We start from the raw sequence: 19,334 nt of genomic DNA on the forward strand, positions 1-19,334 counted from the left end.
ACACTGATTTTATTGCAGAATATCTATGTCTCTGTATGGCACCTCAAGCCAAGGAAGTGGCAGCATTACTAGTGCTGTGTGCTTGCTGGGACATGCTGGGAGAAAAAGAGCGGCTGTGCCTGGAGCCTTCAGCACCCGGTTGCAGGGGGTGCCTGCCTCACAGGCAAGGACCAAACCAGCCCCTGGCTATAAACCAGCCCCTTTGTGACAGAAAATAATGCTGGTTTTTTTCACAAACTTCAGGAAACTTCACCGAGACTACAGAAGCTTTAAAGTTTTCCTTTAGGAAAAGTTCTTCTAGACCGAGGAAGCCTAATTATGAGACCTGCAGTCTGCTACACAGAGCTCTTGTACCCAGAAATGACATGAGGGCCAATTGCCAGGACTAAACATTTAATGCATCAACAGGTGTTACATGTTATGCATCAATGAGGTGTACATCACTGAAACATAAAGACCTAGCAAGCCGGCAGCACAGCTATCAACCTGAACAACACAGCCATAAAATCCTAATTAGCCTCATACACTTATGTTATGGACATTTTTATTTATTGACATGGTCAAATTAACAGGCAGCAGCATTTTAACGATAGCCTTGAAATCAGCCCAGAAAGAAAGTTAGCATTAATGTTCAGATACTGCATGCCATCCACATTTAGCCAGAAAAATGTATATTTTAAAGTAAGAATTAAATTTTGTCACCCTAATTAAGTTACCTTGAGCAAGTGAGAGAAATCAAGTTCTTAATAAATGTGTATCTATCTTGTTTGTTCTATTCCCAAGCTGTACAGAAAAATTACCCGGCAGCAGAAACTCAGCAAGCTTCACGGTTTTAAGCATACACAGCCACAGGCCTGATCCCTGCCTGCTGGAAGGAGTAAATCCAGGCAAGCAGAAGCAAGAAAGCCAGGAATAAATAGTCTTTATCCAAACACTGCCAGACAGAAGGGGTATCTGAAAAGTGCCCACAAGTTGGTGAACAAGATTAGTTGCCCCCAGAGGAATACTATACTTACTTATATAAATCCAAAAAGCAAGTGCTTTGCTGAATGATGAGCTGTGGCTATAAAGATTTGTGTCCGTCACCACAGAGTGGCAGGTTCCTGCAGACAATATGCAATGGCCATTAAATAGTGGTGCTAGCTCGGCCGTGCAACAGTTTACAAAACAGGAGGGAATATCTCAGTGTATTTATTATTGCAGTGGGGAACTTAGATGGTCAGACTAATCGCTCCTTGAGACAGGTAAAGGAACTGGGCAGTGTTACAGTTATCGACGAGGTTAGAGAAAGCACACAGAATAAAGGAGAATGAAGAGCATTTTACAAGGTATTTTAAGCACGTTTGCATTTTGCTGCAGATAGTAGAAGTTTTTGGAAATGAAGCACATTTGGAAATTAAATCATTGCTTCATGCATTTAAAATGTAGTCAGTATAGGTGCCTTCGCAAACCAGATTCCCCATTTTAAACCTTCTGATTTATCCACGTTAAACAAGAACATTCCATAAATTGCAAAGGAAAACTGGCAAATGATCTGTGTGTAATACCTGAACCAAGTAAATTCATGCATATTTTGCATGAATTACTGTAATGTGCTCTGCTTGTTGGTAATTTCTGTTGTATGCGAAGGATCACACTTGCAAGAAGTACCAACAACCCATATTCAAAAGTGATTCGGGGGTCTAATTTCATAGACCAAAATGCCGAGGCACTTAAAAAATACAGCTGAAACCATCATTCACTTCATAGCACTTGAAATTTTTACACTAAATCCTGCTCTGTAGCTTAGCTGCAGGCTGAAAATTGGAGGAAGAGAAAAGCACTTTTAGTGGCTCCTTGGTTCTTTTGACCTGGCACTTACACATATGCATACAGATAAACCCACCTGAAGCTATTTTTAAAACGAAAAAAACAGCAAAAGAACCATAAAATCAATGTTCATTGAAAGACTTGAGTTTTCAGGGAAGAGCGGGCCTGAAAGCTTACCTGGGAAAAAGTTTCACACAGGATTTTTTATAAAAAAAAGATCATCAATGATCTTCAACAGCGAAGATGGGAGAAGGGTGTAATTTGTGCCCACAAGGGAGAAGGATGAGGGCAGGGTGGGCATCTCAGGGTGCAACCACAGGCACAGGACAGAGCATGGGCAGGCAGGGAAGCTGCACAGCTCCCAGCCACTGTCCCAGTGTCCACAGGGGCTCTGAGGGGGACTGAATTACTGTCCCCAGGGCACCTCCCATCCTGGCCATGTGAGGATACATCTTTATAGCCTTTCTTCAAGTGACAGCAAAATCACGGGAAGGGCCAAAAATGGGGGGGGGGAGGGAAGGCAGTTTCCAGTATTTGTCATTATTATAGGTTATATATACAGGAAGAAAGTTAATTAAGCTTTAAAAAAATCCATCACACATCAATGGGTGCATTTTAATGAGTACAAAAAGTTGAGGTGTTTACTGCCAATTAAAGTGGTTTTTAAATAAGCATTAATTAACACAGAAATTTAGAAGAAAGTTATACCTTGTCAAAGAAAGGCCAGTACAGTCTATGCCCACTTCTGCTCCCATTCATACTCAGATAGTAATTACCACCAACCCTATATTTTCCATAATAATGAGGAGAGGCTGTCATGGCTGTCAAACAAAAACAAAACAAAAAAAAAAAAAAGTAGTGCACAAAAATACCCTCAAACTGAAGTAAACTTTTTTTAGAGCCGAAGCTGCAGGAGACGGCAGTGTGGAGCAAGGCAAGCGGGACAGTCAGATGGCTGTGCCATGGGCAGCTGCCCATGCATGGCTCCCTCCTGGGGAGCAGAGCCTTCGCCACGTGGGGAGAAGCCTCCCCAAATGGTATCAGTCCACATGAAGAAAGACTGAAGAAAGGCCAAGGAACATGCGGTTTCATCCCTAGCATTTCACCTCGTGGAGGAGCTGGTTCCCCTGTGAAAGCCAGAGTTGTTTTTTTCCACAAGCAAGTGCTGACAGACTCACTCCCTGCTTCCCAAAGTCAGGTCAAAGCAACCATTGAAAATAGTTCCGTTTGCATATGTACTTCCAGCTGGTGTAACTGGTGACATGGGAAGCAGTACGGTCATCACTTTTCCATTCTTTAAGGTTTTCTTAATAATTTTCAGGAGTTTCAGTTCTACTTCAGATAGTGTCTGCCGCTGAGCAAGGAGCAAATTAAGTGAATTCTCTCATTGTTAGTCAGGTATATGTTTAAATACCTCAGGAAAACCTTCCCTCTGCAAAAGTACATCTTAGGCACCAAATAAGGGTTTAAAACTGCCTTAGTAAGAATGGTTTCCCTCCTCAGCTCCCTAGCTGTGGACAGACAAAATCTGCACTGCCTTTTCAGCAGACAGCAGAGGCAGGCCCCGTTCCCAGTCTCCTAACAAGCTTTAGGCAAATTTTTGGTGTAGTGTTTTTAAAGTTAATTAAAAAAAACATAGAAAAGAAGGATGTAGATATGCACAGACTCCTGTTCATCATGTCCCTGTCCTTGGCAGGTTCCTCATGTGAGTTGTGTCACTCAGACAGTGTGCAGTGTCTCTGCAGAGTGTATAGCTTGCACCTATCGGGGAGTATCTGGGTGCCTTTTTCCTATACCGTGTCCTCAGGCGATATCAGTAGTCAAATAAAAGAACAACATTAAAGCTGATGGAGATTTTGTTGAACTGAGCTGGACAGGGCCTTCAGAACTTGCACTAATCTTTCTAACATATCTGATGGGGCTAGAAAGGAATATTTTATTGCTAGAAATAGTTGAGCGATTACTTCAGAGAAAGGACGGACGTAACACAAAAGAGTTTCCAAGTACCGACAGGAAGGAGTGTTGCTCATGCGAAATTCCACATTAGGCACTACAATAATAATAAAAAACCCACCGGCCCTTGTGATGTCTGAACTCCCCGACACTGATATATGGAGAGGGGAACAGAGGAGGAAAAAGACAGAGAGAGCAAAGCAAATATGCCGGGATGCTTACGAGCAGAATACAGGAGCCAAGTGTCACAAGTTGACCCTTTGTGTTTGCATTGAAATTTGACCACTCCAGGCAAAATTCCTTCTGCGGTTTATACCTGGTTTGATTTTTGTTGATAATGGCTATTTCTCACAGCATTGTGACATTTAATGTCATTTAATCAAGACTTCAGAGAAGGAGTTACAATTTTAATTACTAAAAAAATCCATTGTAACACATTTATGTTTTCCTTAGATGGATTTGACCCAGCTCTGATTAAAGGCCGTAATAAATAAGCGTTGTGCGTACAGATACAGAGCAGGAATACAGCTTGCTTCGTAACAAATGAGCTGCGCACACCCAAGGAAAATGCTCACTCCCCAATGACTGCAGAAGAGCCCTGTCGCATCCCGTGCTAGAAAACCTCTCAGACTTCCTGGCAGCAGAGGTGCACAAGGCAACAATCTTGGTGGCCTCCCCAAAGTACCTGTGGTTGTGGTCCCCCACTGCTCGGGATAAATCTGCCGTATGTCATCCTCTGGGAATCCCACCACAGAGACACCTGGACAGCAGCACATTAGGGTTTTTCATCATTCTGGAGCAAGGAAAATAAGTGAGAAAACTGTGGTGGATATAAATCATCTACACCTTTCTTACTACGGTGAGCATGGCACTGGGCTGGGAAGTATCTGGTAAATACCAAGCACCTAAAGGAGAGATTGAAGTGCCCAGTCCCAGCAGGATCAATAGTACCAAACACTGTGGCTTCAGTCCCATTTTTTCAGGCTCTCTGGTGTGAGGCTGTTTGAACTGTCAGTTCTCTGAGGCTGAGGATGTTCCTTCTCTCAGGCTTGCACATGGGTTGTACAAGACCGCAACACAGTGGTATCTCTCTGACCACAGAACAGGATTCTTTCTCTCATCCACCAGCCTTTTGGCTTGGTGTCCTTCTCCAGCAGGTCCATTTCACGATGGGTTGGGATGGGGATCACACCAGCCACACTACAGGCAAGAGTCACTGGTACTCCAAAAAAAAGTTAGCTTACAGCTAAAAATCCTGTTTAGAAAAACAGTGGGGACACCAGCCATACTACCCACACCAGGGCTGAAAGGTGGAAACCTGAAGAAACCTGACCTGCTTTCAGCCATCTTCTGGAAGGTCTGTTGACTCTGCTCTGAAGATGGACTCCAAATTCAACCAACTCTGCTGGATCTCTGCAGTTACCTTTCCTTGGTCCCCCAAAAAGGCTAACTTGTCTGTTGGTTTTTATGGCTACAATGCACTTAAAAATTATTTAAGCAGACAACTGAAATATTTTATTAATTATATGTAAATATAGGTTTTTATTCCTCTTATAATGATGAAAGATGAAGGACAGAAGGTAAGTTTTTGTCTAAAAACACCTCTAGCTGAAGGCTGGCTTATGCCCTGAGCCAAAAGAGTTTGTATTACTTCCAAAGCTCCTAATTATATTCAAGGTGTTGCGTTTTTTTTAAGATTTCTCATTAATCTGGAAATATTTTCATTAGCCACATAAACTTGTACAACTCTCGGGCCTCAACATACAAGCTATAGGGTTGTATCAAAAAGAAGGGAACATGTTTTTAAAATGCTTGAACGAAATGAAAGCCAAAATTTCTGCAGCAAACCACCCTTTCAGTGGCTAGGAGGCGAGTCACAACCAAGTCCCCCTGGAAAAAGACTGAGAAATAACTGAGAGTGAAAATTGCTGTCACATGAGTGATAAAAACAGCATTCAATAAGTTACTTGGTTAATAACTGGAAAAACCCAAGAAGCATATCTATGGAGAGAGGATGAGGAGATAATTCCCTTGCAAGAAATGCAGGACCTCTTACGGCTCCTAAGACTTCGCCTAAGGCTGCTTGGCCTGGTCAACAGGCAAAGCTGTGCCATACTCATAAGACCATATACTTACGCTGGGTTGTTGGGGATTTTTTTGGCTAAATCAATGCAGAAAAGTAACTGTACACTCTGAAATCAATGGAAACCTGATTTCTTCTGCATGCTGATCTCTGCAGCCTCATCAGAAATAGCTGACCAGGCTAAGCGTTCTTCCATAGGAGATGCAGGATTTTTCACAAGTGTGCATCACACAAGTGTTTAACTTCATTATAACTAAGATCTTGCAGTGACATCGGTAATTCAAAAGTAAAAATGTCATATAACATCGGTTTTCCCTGCACATACTAGAAAACTGATTTAAAAAGTTTCAAAAACCAGCAGCACCATCAGGCTCAGCTCCATCAGTAGTTACAGCCATAGCGTAGACAGCTTGTCAGTTGCCAATGATTTCAAGCATCCACAGCCTTATATGTGATCCCCAAAGAAATGTCCATCTCCTTCATTGCCACATAAACAGACAGTGACCTATCTCTCTAAATACCAATTTGACATTTTAGTTTTAAGTTTTTGTCTGACTGAACAATAGGTTCCCATTTCAGTGAGACCTTCTCTCTTTTGGTCACCCCTCAATAATATACCTGTTGATTAGAACATTAGTCACACACCAAAAACATTTTGAAAGGACCGCAGAGACACTACGCTGTAAAGAGGGTCTGAAGAAAGTCTCAAAAGGCATGTCTTTTTTTTTCCCCATTGACTGTGTGGCAGAAGCCCTGACTTATATCACCCTCTCCCTATTTAAATGACAAAGGTCAATTTGAAATTTCCAAAACAGAAACAAATCTTTAATTTTAGGTACTATATTTCCAGAGATGAGGCCAACAATGTGACAAGATAGTATGCTGGTATGAAGGGAGATATTATTGTGAAATGGAAGGGAGGTCAAAAAGCCACCCCCTGAACTACAGACAGGAGGTGACCGGTAGCACAGGTTCCATACCCCCATGCCAGAAAAGCCAAACCAAAACACACATCCTCACGTGCCTCTGCACACGTGCTGCAAACCAAGCTGTGGGACCCCTAAAGGGGCCGGGGCCGGTGCTGATGGTATATCACAGACAGGACCTAAATTCTGCCAAGAGATCTGCTACCTGTATTGTAAAGCCAGCTTGCCAGATTTTTTATTTACAAATCAAAAACTACACACTTTTTAGAAAAAAAAAAAAAAAAAGACAAATTAATTCACCATAATAAAAAAGAGTTCTATATTTCTAAGAGGTTCTGAATAAAAAGGCACCCTGAAAACCTCATGTGAAACAGCTCTGAGCATTTACAGGTTTCTCATGCATCGTATTGTAAAACAGCAGCTCACTCTTTTCAGAGCTGCAGAGGTAAGAGCGCACAAATGATTAAACAAGCAGGTTTAACTATCTTGCAGTGACGAGGAATTTGTCAACATGGGCTCAGTATTTATGCATATCTGCAGCAAATACTGTACGGCTGCAGGAGTCAAACAGCTGTCTGTCAATAAAGCTATTCTCCTCGCTGGAACATAATAGCACAGACTCAACATGACCCTCAGAGGCCTCTTTAAGCTGCCTGGCTGTCTCCTCCTTCCCCATCCCTCCAGAGTCCTTCACCAGCAAGCTCTGAATTAAAAGGGAGGGGAAAAAAAACCCACGTATTAGAATCCTTTCTATCCATCTTAATATTAAAAGTGACTTAACCCTGGTCAAGTTAGTCTACACATACAATCCTGAGCTAAAGCAAAGTTAGGGAAAGACAGCTTTGATTCACAGCACGTGAAGGGCTACCAACAATCCCTTTTAATAGAGCTTGCAACATTAATGTAGCCAGAGCCACATGTGACACCCATTAGGGCCAGGGAGAGCTCCCACGCATATATTTCAAGGAAGCAGTAGATTTCCCGGTCCCAGAAGCTGTCTTCATTACAAAAGTCTAATGCATTTTTTATTATTCAGCCTTCAGTGGAAATGTCACCTTTCTAAAGCAAGCTGTTATCATGCGTTTCCCATGCCAAACACATGGCCTCTAAGGAGAGGGTTTTATCTCTACATTTTTAGTGATTTGTATTTCTCTTTCAAGGAGCTCCATGCCTTAAGGCACCTGAAACGCTCACAGCACAAGAAGGTAAGGTTACACGAGATGCTGCTGAAGAGGACAAAAAACACCCACGGTCAGGACTCGGCACAGCTTCCGATGGCAGCCGCTCTACCCGATAATTCACCTCCTTTAGTAGATTTAATTATTATCCGTTTCCTTGGTTGGGACCATATTCTCAAAGAAGCAGGGCGCCCATCAAGGGCTGCCGCCGCATGACAGGCAGCAGCACAGCCAGTACCACTGCCCCGGCGCCTGCCAACCAGCCAGATGCTGCCACATATTGGCATCTGGGGCCTGGAAAAGCAACTGCGGTCTCCGTTTGGCGGCGGATCCTGACCCCAACGACTGAAGGAGACAAAAGGAGGACAGACAGGAGAGGGGGCGGAAATCTCTCCTGACAATTTCACTGGTAAAGATTTAGACAAAAACCTATTGTTTAACTGCTCTCCAAATGAATAAGTTTTGAAGGAGGGGGGGAGCGTGGAACACACCCGGCATGTTCTAAATGCTGTCAGAGTCCAGGGTACAAGGACAAGGGATTATTTATGAAAAGAAATAATGAGGAAACCAGATGCCTGCCTTTCTCAGCCCTCTGTGCTCCAGTCACCCTAACGGGGCATGTGCAGCGCTGCTCATCAAAGACTTCACAGCCTTAAAACGCAGGGCAGGCGCTAACTAACTCTTCCCAGCTCTGCCACTTAGCAAAATGCCCTCCCTGTTTTACTGGGAGGCTCATACAGTCAATCAGCAGCACAGCAAAAGCTAAGGGAGAAGAGCTGCAGACCTCATCCCAGCCAGGGACAGTAACCGCGTAGCCATGTTAATTGCACCCGCCAGAACAGCAAATCAAAAAAAAAAAAAAAAAAAAAAAAAAAGGAAAGAAAAAAAAGAAGGAAAAAAAGCAACTTATTTCTCCAACACTGAGACAGAAACTACATGGGCTACACGGGTACGCTTAAAGTAGGAAAGCAAATAAGCTCTCTATACCTGTTTTCATGAAATTGGCTTCTCTCTGTAATTGAAGGGTAAGCTCCTGACCCCAGCAAAGTCAATGGGAAAACTCCCAGTGATGTTAATGGGGCTGGGACTTCACACTGTGTGCTTACTTTACCCTAGAAAGCCGATTAGCTCAGGACTCTCTGCAGTATTGCAAAGCACCTGCCAAGGCGCCTGCAAGGAGCTGAAGCAGCCAAGGCCCTTCTCACACGAACTCACCTCTCACTTCACCTTACTGAGTCTCAGCTCTGCTGGGCCTGGCAGGAGACCGTGAGACACCAGGGGCTGGTTGCAGGGGACTTCTCTGAGGTCAAAGCAGGCATGAGGTTGGAAAGGAAGGAGCCCAAGGAGGCAGAATAGCGGGGAAGGATGTAAAAATACTTTAAAGTCTGGAGAAAGGATATATGCCGCTTGGCTCGTGGCCCATGCTGTTGAAGTAGCTCTTCTCCGTGCCTGGTTCGTAAAGGAAGATTATGAGCTGGCAAACATCAGACCACAGCGCACAAGCAAGATTGCAAGCGGAGCGGAGCTAGCCAGTGCCATGCTCTAAATCATGGCGCAGCACCGGCCTCTCTCATGGAGGCTCCTTCCTCGTTATCCCACCACTGTGCGAGGCACCATAAAACTCTCGTTACTCGCACGCTGCTGGGGTAAGCAATTTCCTAACGCTTTTATGACCCCCATGCTTTCATTTTGTGGGAGTAATCCTCTCTCTTTGTTTTCATTGGTATGTGGGGATAACAGCTGCATCTAATAATCCACTCCTGGGTCTCAGCATTTTGGGGTGACATTGCAGAACCAAAGGCACAAAACCGGCAAGAAAATCTGTGACTGGGGCCGATGGATGCAACAACAGCTGGGCAAACCTAGAAAATACCCTGGGGATAAATGGCTCAGCTCATGGAAGGGGATGGGAGAAACTGGTAGAGGTGAGGCTGTACCAAGGCAAAACAGCTCTGCCTCCAAGGCAAAGCAAAATGAGGTTAGCAAGGCTTTGCTGAGGAGGACCGCTGACCCCCGCAACATCTGCTCTTTCCCTGGCTGGACCATCTCTACCCAGCTCCGCTGCTTGCCAATTGGCTTGCCTAGCTTACTGCCCCCAGAAGGACTTTTCCCAAACTTGCCAACCTTGGGATCTCAGCAGCGAAGCATCAAGGCCACTGCCTGCAGCCTTCCCAAGAGGACGCCAATTCCCTGCTGCCCAGCGTTGAAAGCTTCCCCAGCCCTCCTGCCCATCATGGTGCCACTGCAGCCCTCCAGCAGCAGCTCTAATCCCTCCTGATGAGTCCCTGGGCCAAGGAGATGGAGACAGAGCTGCCTTTGGAGAAGGAGAGCCTCTGGTCTGCCAAAAGGCAGTGAGGTCCTGTTGGGACAGCGTGTCAAGCTGTCACCTGCTGCTGGGAGACTGGAGCATCCTCCGCTGTGCCCTGATTAGCCTCCTCTGCCCTACAGCAGGGGTGCAGATTTCACCACACGGCACTAGCAGGAGGCGGGACCACTTCCACTGCTTCGCCACCCTGCTCAGAAGTTGGCATTTTCTTGAGGACATCTCACCTTTGTGCCAGGGCTCCCCAGCTCTGCTCCTGCAGATGGCTCAGGCAGCGACCAGCCCTCCACCAGCCCCGCTGCAGAGGAGACGGCCATGCGCTGCCAGTCTAAACCACCACTGCCAGCAGCAGCTTCTCAGCACCTTTTAAGCAAGTCCCATTTCCCCTCTGGGAGTTGGCTCTGCCACCCCTTCCCAAAATGCGGCTGGAGCAGCACAAGGCACCCTGTCCTGGGGGCTTCCTGAGCCCCTTACGCACAGCCCCCACCCCGCTGCTGCTGGCAGCATCCCCCACTGCTCGGCCAAGTCCTTCTTCCACCATCTCGTCTCCTCGCATGTCGCCCCACGTGCATTTGTGTAAGCAGGAGCTGCACCCCAGCCCCGTGCCCTTGTCCTCCTGCAGCGCCAAGGTGCGACACCCTCAGGGCGCCCAGCCCTCGGGGGGAGGCTGCAGGGAGAGTCCTCAGGCCCTCGGGTGGGCAAAGCTTCAGGCCCGCTCTGCTCCTCGCTGCACCCCAGCCTGCCGCTTGGTGGTGGGTACACCCTAAACGTGATTGATAACGGACACGGTGCCACGTACCACTGCAGAGCAGGCACCCGCGGGAGGCCCGGCCCACAGCGCTGCACAGGAGGCTGCCAGGCTGGAGCAGGGCAGGGGGAAGCAAAAGGCACTGGTTGGACAAAGGGCCCCCAGCAGCATCTCCGGCTGCACCCCCAGGACAGGCCGTCCGGGGGTAACGAGCCGCCGAGGCCAGGGAAGGGGCAGCGCTCAACAGGCCGCTGCTGCAGACAGGCAGAGAAACGGTGCCCACCAGCCTCTGGGGCGTCAGAGCTGCGGGGCTGTGGCTGAAAAGCTGCACGCGAGCCGAGGGCCGCTGAGAGATGCTCTCCAGCCTGGCAGAGGCCATCGACACCCAGCCGGGGCCAAGTGGGCTGCGGGCAGGCTCACCAGCACGTGCTGCCGCCGGGGGAAAGGCCCCCTCATGCCGCATGGGGGGCTGGGCACCACAGATTGCAGCTCACAGCAAAGCCCATGCAGAAAGCACAGACCCAAAGAAATCAACAAATCTACTTTTTCATTCTATCGCTAAAATCCCTACCATAAATCTCACCAGGGAGGAAGTTTCTCTTTCTCCAGCTTCCTATGCAGTGTCCTTGAGAAAACAAATGACACCACACTCGGGGAAAAAAAAATAATCCTGTAGCAGTTTACTTCGCACTTCCCTGTACCTTGTTATGCTGAGTGCTTCATTTAGAGAAGGCTGACCTCCCCAGCCGCCTTCATCCCAGTGCCCTTCGCTGCGGGGACACACCAAGGAACAGGTTTAGCACTGGAGAGTGGAGCGGGGTGGATGTTGCGGTGCAGGTAACCCTGCCAACTCAGCATCCCAAAGGTGCGCGGAGAGTCAGCACGACAGTGACTGCTGTCTGAGAGGTGATTCTCTCAGGAGGTGTAGGAGCTGCACAACAAGCACAGAAGCTGTGGATACAGCCATTAAAAGCTAACAAAGTTACAGCCCTTGTTTTTCATGAGATGCGATTTCTTCCGTAGGTCTGGGCAGGGGCCCTGGCTCACCTCACAGCAATTCTACCCAGTGCCAGTCTTCAAACATTTTGTCTCCCCAGCTTTTCTTTGTAAGACAGAAAAAACGTTACAGAGCAGTTCATCAGGGTGCAATGAATTACCACTCTAAGATGCCCTAAGCACGTTACCTGCCTTACCCAACCACCCACAGGAGAACATGGAAATCTATAGGTTTGTTTCACTGTGTTTTACATAGACTCACTAATTCCTGTGAACAACATGGCACTGGTTTGTTTTGCTATCAGCCGTTAGGCGTAACAGAAGGAAGTTGGAACGGACTTTGCACTACTTAACAATTAGCAAAATAGAGGTGCGCACCACAGGGCTTCCTAAGAGCCACCAAAAAGCACGCATCTAGAACATTTCAAGTCATAAAAGCCAAGGACAAAAAGCATTGATTAGGTAGGAAGGATTGTCTTCAAGAACCAAATGTAAAGTTCAGAAACCCAAGGTCTGAATTAGGCTTAAAGGTTTTGTTTATTAAAGGAATACATTTGTCTTCAAGAACCAAATGTAAAGTTCAGAAACCCAAGGTCTGAATTAGGCTTAAAGGTTTTGTTTATTAAAGGAATACATGTAAACACCAATACAACATAATACATGTTAAAGGGCGGGGGGGGGGGGGAGGAAGGGGGGGAAAAAAGATAGAAGCAGGATTTCTTTGTGCAATTAGCTCCAGACTGTGCTTCCTTTAGCAAAATCATTATCTAAGTCAGTGGCAAGGTTATGAAAACCCGTAGCATCTCAAAGGCTCATTTTGGGCAAGCTGGCTTGCCAAGTGCTTTATTCCTTCTAGTCTCCATCTATTAGCATACTTGAAAAAGAAATACTTCTGTGTCATTAACTACACCAAATGCCTTGCAGTGAGAGTGACTGGTCATCTGGTTTCTGCTAGAACAGTGTTTTCCTGCTGCTGCTCGCAGAAACCAGCCTGTGCTCCTGTGCTATCTTATCCTGCCTTTACTTGCAACTGGCACATGGGCACAACCTAGAGAAATGAGCATTTTAAAGTAACATGGAAAATATTTTTCCTACAGTTATCACCAGGCAAATGCAGTGGGACAAGAGGATCAACATGAGCAATGACATTATCTGGTGGCCAGGCTAGGGAGCCCCAGGGATGGAGTCAGGTGGCCGAGGGAAGGGAGGCTTCCCTTGAGCAACGAGCCCTCTCCAAAGTCACAGCCAGGGCAGTGCTGGAAGGAAGCTCTGGATCAGCTCGGTCTCCGCATTAGAGATTTCCGACCCGCTCGGCGCAGGAAGTTGTTCCTGTGGCTCACCTGAGGGAGTTCCTGTTATGAAGCCACAGGGTGGTAGGTTGAAACACAGTTTCTGAGAGTGATGTAATCTTGGACAGCGCTCCGTAGGCAGTGATACTAGTGACCTGGTTACAACCTGCAGTGTTGTTACAGCCCCTCTGATGGCCTGGTGATCACAAGAAAGGGAAGAGGGGAGTGGAATAAATTAAAAAGGAAAAAAAGTTTCCAGATTTCCTTTGTTTAAGTGAAGCATTTTCCTTTTCCACTTTATTTGAATACACCGACCTGGTGTCTAACAGATGGAGACTGTACAGATGCACTTTTGGGAGTGCCCATAAAATACACTGCTAAAATACAAATGGAGGGATACTTTTTTTTTTTTTTTTAGTTGTAAATTCAATAATCATTTCTGTCACCTCACTTTCCCAAAGGAATTTGCCCTTTGTCCTCCGGATAAAGCTGGGGAGGAGAAGAAAAAGAAGAAGAAAAAAAAAAAAAAAAGTGAAAGCAAAGAGAACATTTAGGAAAAAACCCATAGATTCATAGTATGTACAAGCATCTCAGCGTACCGCGTTCGTACGTCAGGAACCCATACAAGCATGGCTGCTCAGCAGCAACAGCAGTGCACAGCAAAATACTCTGCATGTCTCATATTCTTCTCCCATTCTCCAGACCTTCCTAACAAACAAACAGGTCAGCGAATTGGCTCACACCCAAGTCTTACCCACTAGGGTTTGCTCAGAGATGTCACTTAGTCATTTGGCATGAGCGAATCCCAGGCTTCTTCCTGTTCAAGCAGCAGAGTGGGCGAAGGCTTTCTTTGATTTATTAAGACTATTAACAAACAAAAGGAGAGTTCAGAAGCTTCCTCAAGCAGAAGAACACAAGCAGAAAGGTTTTTTCCTGAAGTAGCAGCTAAAAATAGGACACTTAGAGGAAGTAAAGTTCATTAAGTGATAAAGTGGTGGCTGCAGTGATGAAAGAAGAGTTTTTCCTTTTTTAATCTATACATTTATTTAGTATTATGTTTTCTTGTTCCTTATTAGTGCTAAAGCAGTGTTTATCCAGCTGAGGAAAAGAAGATTTCCCTTTCTGTAGTGATTTTAACATGTAGCTCATCAAATACAATGGAGTCTAGAGTTTTAAATAGACATTGCCAGCCAACAAAGTACAACAACTGACAGCATTATTTGCCTTTTATATGCTCTTTCCACAGTGGGAAGTGATATGCCATTTTCAAGACACATTCCACAGTATTATGCAACAGCTTTCTTAATTTTTAATGGACATATTTTTAACGTGTCAACTTTTGCACAAAGCATTTTAGTGTTTTATTCAGCATATACCATTAATAAATTATTTGCTCCTTCCTCCCCCGGCTCCCCACCCCCCCACCCCACCCCCCCAAGCTGCACTTCGCACAGGGAAATGGTCTATTGACACTACAAAATATACTTCCAGCTGGCACAGACTATAGACAATTCCACCATCAGACAAAGCACCAGGAGCACATTCCTGTTTCTACTTACTGGACAAGCTGGCAGTGCTGAACATGCTGCCCAGGAGTTTCATCACAAACCACCCTTTGGTGAAAAGACTTACACACACCTAGCAACCAGTTGCCATAAAAATAAGCTAGCACCTTGTACAACCAGTGATTCCTGTTAAAAGTGTTCACTTTTGGCCTGATTGCTCCACCGTTCGTTAGTCATCACATCCAAATGGTTTGAGACATCCAAAGGAAGCAAGTCAGGGTGCTTCTGTGCCAGAGAAACTTGTCCACTTGACCTGAGTTTGTTCAGAGGGCACGCATCTCTCATCTCAGCAGATCTGCCCATTCTATAAGGGCAAAAAATGGATGAGATTTGATGTCTTCAACACCAGCAACGCCAGCACCAAGACGCTCCGCAGGATTAAACTGCAAAAGCTTGATATAAAAAGAAATATATATATATATGATTCAGTGAGTAAGAACAAAAACAACTGCTTAAAAGTTCCAGAAAGGTCTAAGGTAAGGGACATCCTACCGTTTTGCTCCTCTATGAATTACTTTCAAGAGTGCAAAAGCATACTTGAAATTCCTAAAATCCAGTAAATGGAAGAAGACTCTCCTTTCCTTGAGTCTCAGTGTTACAGTCTTCAGAGACTACTGATCACAGCATGCAATTCCCTGAAGCACTGCACACTGGGACTTCATTTCAAGTGTAACCTCATTTTAAAAAAAAAAAAAAAAAAAAAAAAAGAGACACACACACAGCAGCGAGAGCCTGCTTCAGTAGAACTCTGGACACTTCGTTTACTTCGTGTTAACCTTTGCTCACACCACTGCATTACAGCTACATTGGGGTCTGTAACCTTCCATTTCACAAATTGTGAGTTGGTCCTAAAATACCAGGATGTTACAGCCAGTTCTATATTTCCTAAAAAATAAAAATAAAGTTTTAAGGAGTCCTACAAATGGACTAAAACTGAAAAATCAAAACCCCAGTGAAAGAAAGAAAACAGCATAATGCCTTCATGGAAATTTCCTAAAATTCAGCACCTCGTTTACTTTTCAGTTGTACATCACATGCTGAATTAATGTGAAAAGGAAATCACAATATTTACATCTGTTTAAAGATACCAATACATATAAAAGGGAATGCAAAGGTAATACTCCAAAGAGACTAATAAAGACACATAAAAATATTCTGCGGTTTTAGAGAACTGTTTATACTCTATTCAATTGGAGCCAGTACAAAGGCATGATTTCTTGCTTGCTTTTTCTGCAACAGCTAATAGGGTAACTTCTCCCCGTTGTCACTTGGAACAATGTGTATTCACATCTTAATGCACTCAACATCTAAGTGAGTCCACATCCATAAACATAGGCATTTACACATTTTAAGATGGCTCTGCGATTTGCAGTCATAATGTCACATAGTAAAGGTAGCTTGGTGACAGTGAATAGTGCTGCTTTGATACCTTCCACAAGCCAGCAGAAACCAATGCAGCCAGGGTCTCTCTGCCTTGTGCTGAAATACAACCAGCAACAGCACAGGGAAAGTAAGAACGGACACTTATTTTCTGCAGATTTTACTTCCAGAACTTTACTCTCAGAAAGCAGATGCAACACAAACTGCAACAGATACCTGTTGAAAAGTCATGTTGCATATTTTGTTGGTAGTAAAGCCTGGAAGTGCCTGAAAAAAATACTGGATGCAAAATACCAAGCTAACATAAAAATAACAACTTCATCTTTCACCAGAAATAAACAGATCTCTGTTTTCTTAGAAGCTGGCTAAATGAAGTCACCTGCACTGGAAGCCACAGCAGGAGACAATGTCTGACAGAGTTTTCTGTATAGCTGAACACTGATCCCAGAGAGTTATTCTGTGATGCTTTGACCTGTTTACCCTTGGCAGTGGGGGGAAGGAAAGTCACAATGACAAATTGCTATCCATGCCAAGAGAGCTTTCTTCCTTTTCCTGACAAGGCTTCCTCAACAATGAATGGCAGCTTCCTTGGATAGTCACACAACAAAAATGTGATTTACTACTTCATATAGCCGAACCTCCACCAGATAAGCCACCACCCTACACTAGAAGGCCTAACCTAAGAGGCACGGGAGTGACTGTTCTCTGAACAGATATGGCCTTGTAATATATCTGCAAGTGGCAGAGATATATTTGCCACTTAAACTGCAAATGGCAAAAGAGCCACACTTTGGCATATTTGAAAATAAGACAATACATTAGTCTGCAGTGAAGAACAACCCACATTGGCAGGGAGAAGTGGACTGGGCCACTTCATTTGTCTTCACTTCTAATCTTAATGGAAGGAATTCCCTTCATCAAGTGTGTGGTTTTGCTTTCCCTTAGCCATTTGAGTCCTGCAGTACCTGCGAGTGAGGGTAACAATTTGCTACCGTCTTAACAACATAAATCCAGATTATACAAAAACGGGCTTTTTCTTTAGTCACTTTCCTTTCTACCTTTGCCAGAAATACACAGACATGTGCTTCCACTTTCAGTGATTTGATGTCACCTAGTCAAAATAGGAGGTCCAAGCATCTAGTTCCATTTCCATTAATTGTTTCACAGTAATGGCACAGAAATCAATCTGTCACTAGGTCTTTTGACTCACTGAATTTTCAAAATCTCTTTCCTTCATTTTCTTCAAGAACTGTTTTTTCTACTCTGTTCAAATCTACATCTAAGTGATGTCATTATTTATGCATTCACTAGTAATATGCTGCTCAAAGATGAACACCACAGTTCACATATATCACTTGTTTACTCAAGTGGCATAGGTCGGATCCAGGTTCCACGTTCTCAGTTGTGTCAAAATTAACTAGAAGGAAGACAGCATTACCTGAAATTCAAGACCCTGTACTACAAGTTTATTCTCTCAGTAGTCATGACTACCTAAAGCTAAGAGTAAACTAAAACCAGCAGTCAATACTATTCCCACTGATTTGAAAATGGTGTCTCAGGCTGGAAGGTTGTCTATATTTTAAGGTTTCCTACTCTGCCTTTTGTCCAACTGTATCTTCTTATTACCAAAGTCCTTGTATTCACAGTTTAAAGTACTTTTCTTAACAAATGGCATCCAGAAGGTTTCCTGGAGGACAGCTACAGATTTTCAACCACAGTAAGGTCATAACTTCTAATCAGTGTGTTACAGGTTTCTTTCTGGCTGAATTGGCATCAACATTTTTTAGTTTAATTCAATTAATTACAAATGTTTCCATGAACATTTAGGGCAGAATTCCTAAAATGTTCATCCCTCACCAGCATGTGTTTCCAAAGTACTCAGCATTGACCAAACCTGCTCTTTGAAGAAATGGCAAACACTCCAGTTTTCTACAGAGACACCTGGCAGCAGAAGTCAAAGTTTCCAGATGCAACAAGACAGCTGGGCAAAATTCATCAGTGCTGACAAAAGACCCACCCGCTTTCCTATCAGCAGCTTTCTGGTTTTACATTTACTTTACCAGAACTTAGGTCGTAAATATCGGTTCAGTCTATACGTGCACATATAGAAAACAAATTTTCCCCTCAATTACCTGCTGAATCAGTGATCTGGCCTCCTTTGATACATGGTCTGGTATACTCAAAGAAGTGTGAGTGTTTATTCCTGATGGATGGCACTCAAGCAGAGTCTGGAGAATAAAAAAAAAAAAAAAGAAAGAAAGAAAGAAAAATCAAAGCAGGCAGATACATTTACGAATTGAAAAAGTGTAGTGTTGGATTATCTCCTAGCACACATGCAAATTAACACACATAGAGCTAAAATTCCAGTGATTCCTAGTATGAAGTACAGATTCTGGGAGGAATGTCTACTGGCACTGATGTCCCTCTGGATATATGGTTTTAAAGTATTTATGTCTTTGTGCTTGTGCTCTACTGCTCAAATTTGAAGAATCTGGGAATTTGGTAGACTTTGCTTTCTTCATGCAAAACTGTCAACTAATCACCAATTTGATCTCAAAATACCAAATTAATGTGCAACAGCAACGTACAGCTTCTACACTGTCCCAGGAAATAATACTGAAACTATTAAGGCAAAAATTTGGCAAATGTACAGATGCAATGTTAGAGAACTTTGATTTCACTGTGGTTAAGACGGTAGCATGGGGTTTGGTTATTTTTACAGTCCTGAGCTTGATGCAGCTTCATAAAGTTGTTCTGCCGAAGCATATTTTGTTTCTCTGGTGTCATGCAGACCAAGCAAATTGAAGATGCTCAGGTCAGCAAAGCACATCTGAGAAAGACAAGTAAGGAAATCACAACTGGACACATCACTTGGGAGAAATTACTGGCCAAGAGGTCAGTTTTATCAAGTAACTTGCCCCCAGCCCTACCTTCCCAGTGAGGAGTTCAAAAAGAATGGCACCCAAGCTCCACCAGTCACAGGCTTCTGTCTCTTCTAGGATAGCGCCAACCTCTAAACATGAGACATTTCAATTAATATTAAAAAGGTCAGTTACACCTTCAGAATTAACATATATTTACAAG

General features: G+C 44.4%; 1 protein-coding gene across 10 annotated transcripts in view; it reads right to left on the bottom strand.

The window, feature by feature from the left end:
* Window positions 1–12,604: 12,604 nt before the first annotated feature.
* The window catches only part of RPS6KC1 (ribosomal protein S6 kinase C1), a 91,283-nt gene continuing 84,553 nt past the window's right edge, over window positions 12,605–19,334 (bottom strand). For 6 of the 10 annotated variants that reach the window (XM_056356975.1, XM_056356973.1, XM_056356976.1 and 3 more), the window contains 3 exons: window positions 19,181–19,263; window positions 18,383–18,478; window positions 12,605–15,262 (listed from right to left, as the gene is read on the bottom strand). In XM_056356975.1, the coding sequence (XP_056212950.1) occupies window positions 15,152–15,262; window positions 18,383–18,478; window positions 19,181–19,263 (290 nt within the window). In that variant the 3' untranslated portion in view covers window positions 12,605–15,151. Of the gene's footprint in view, window positions 18,479–19,180; window positions 19,264–19,334 lie in introns of all 10 variants that reach the window. The other 4 variants (XR_008824875.1, XR_008824874.1, XR_008824876.1 and 1 more) reach the window with 4 other exon arrangements.

The sequence above is a fragment of the Falco biarmicus genome, chromosome 12 (genome assembly GCF_023638135.1).
Source record: "Falco biarmicus isolate bFalBia1 chromosome 12, bFalBia1.pri, whole genome shotgun sequence".
NCBI classification, from domain to species: Eukaryota; Metazoa; Chordata; class Aves; order Falconiformes; family Falconidae; genus Falco; species Falco biarmicus.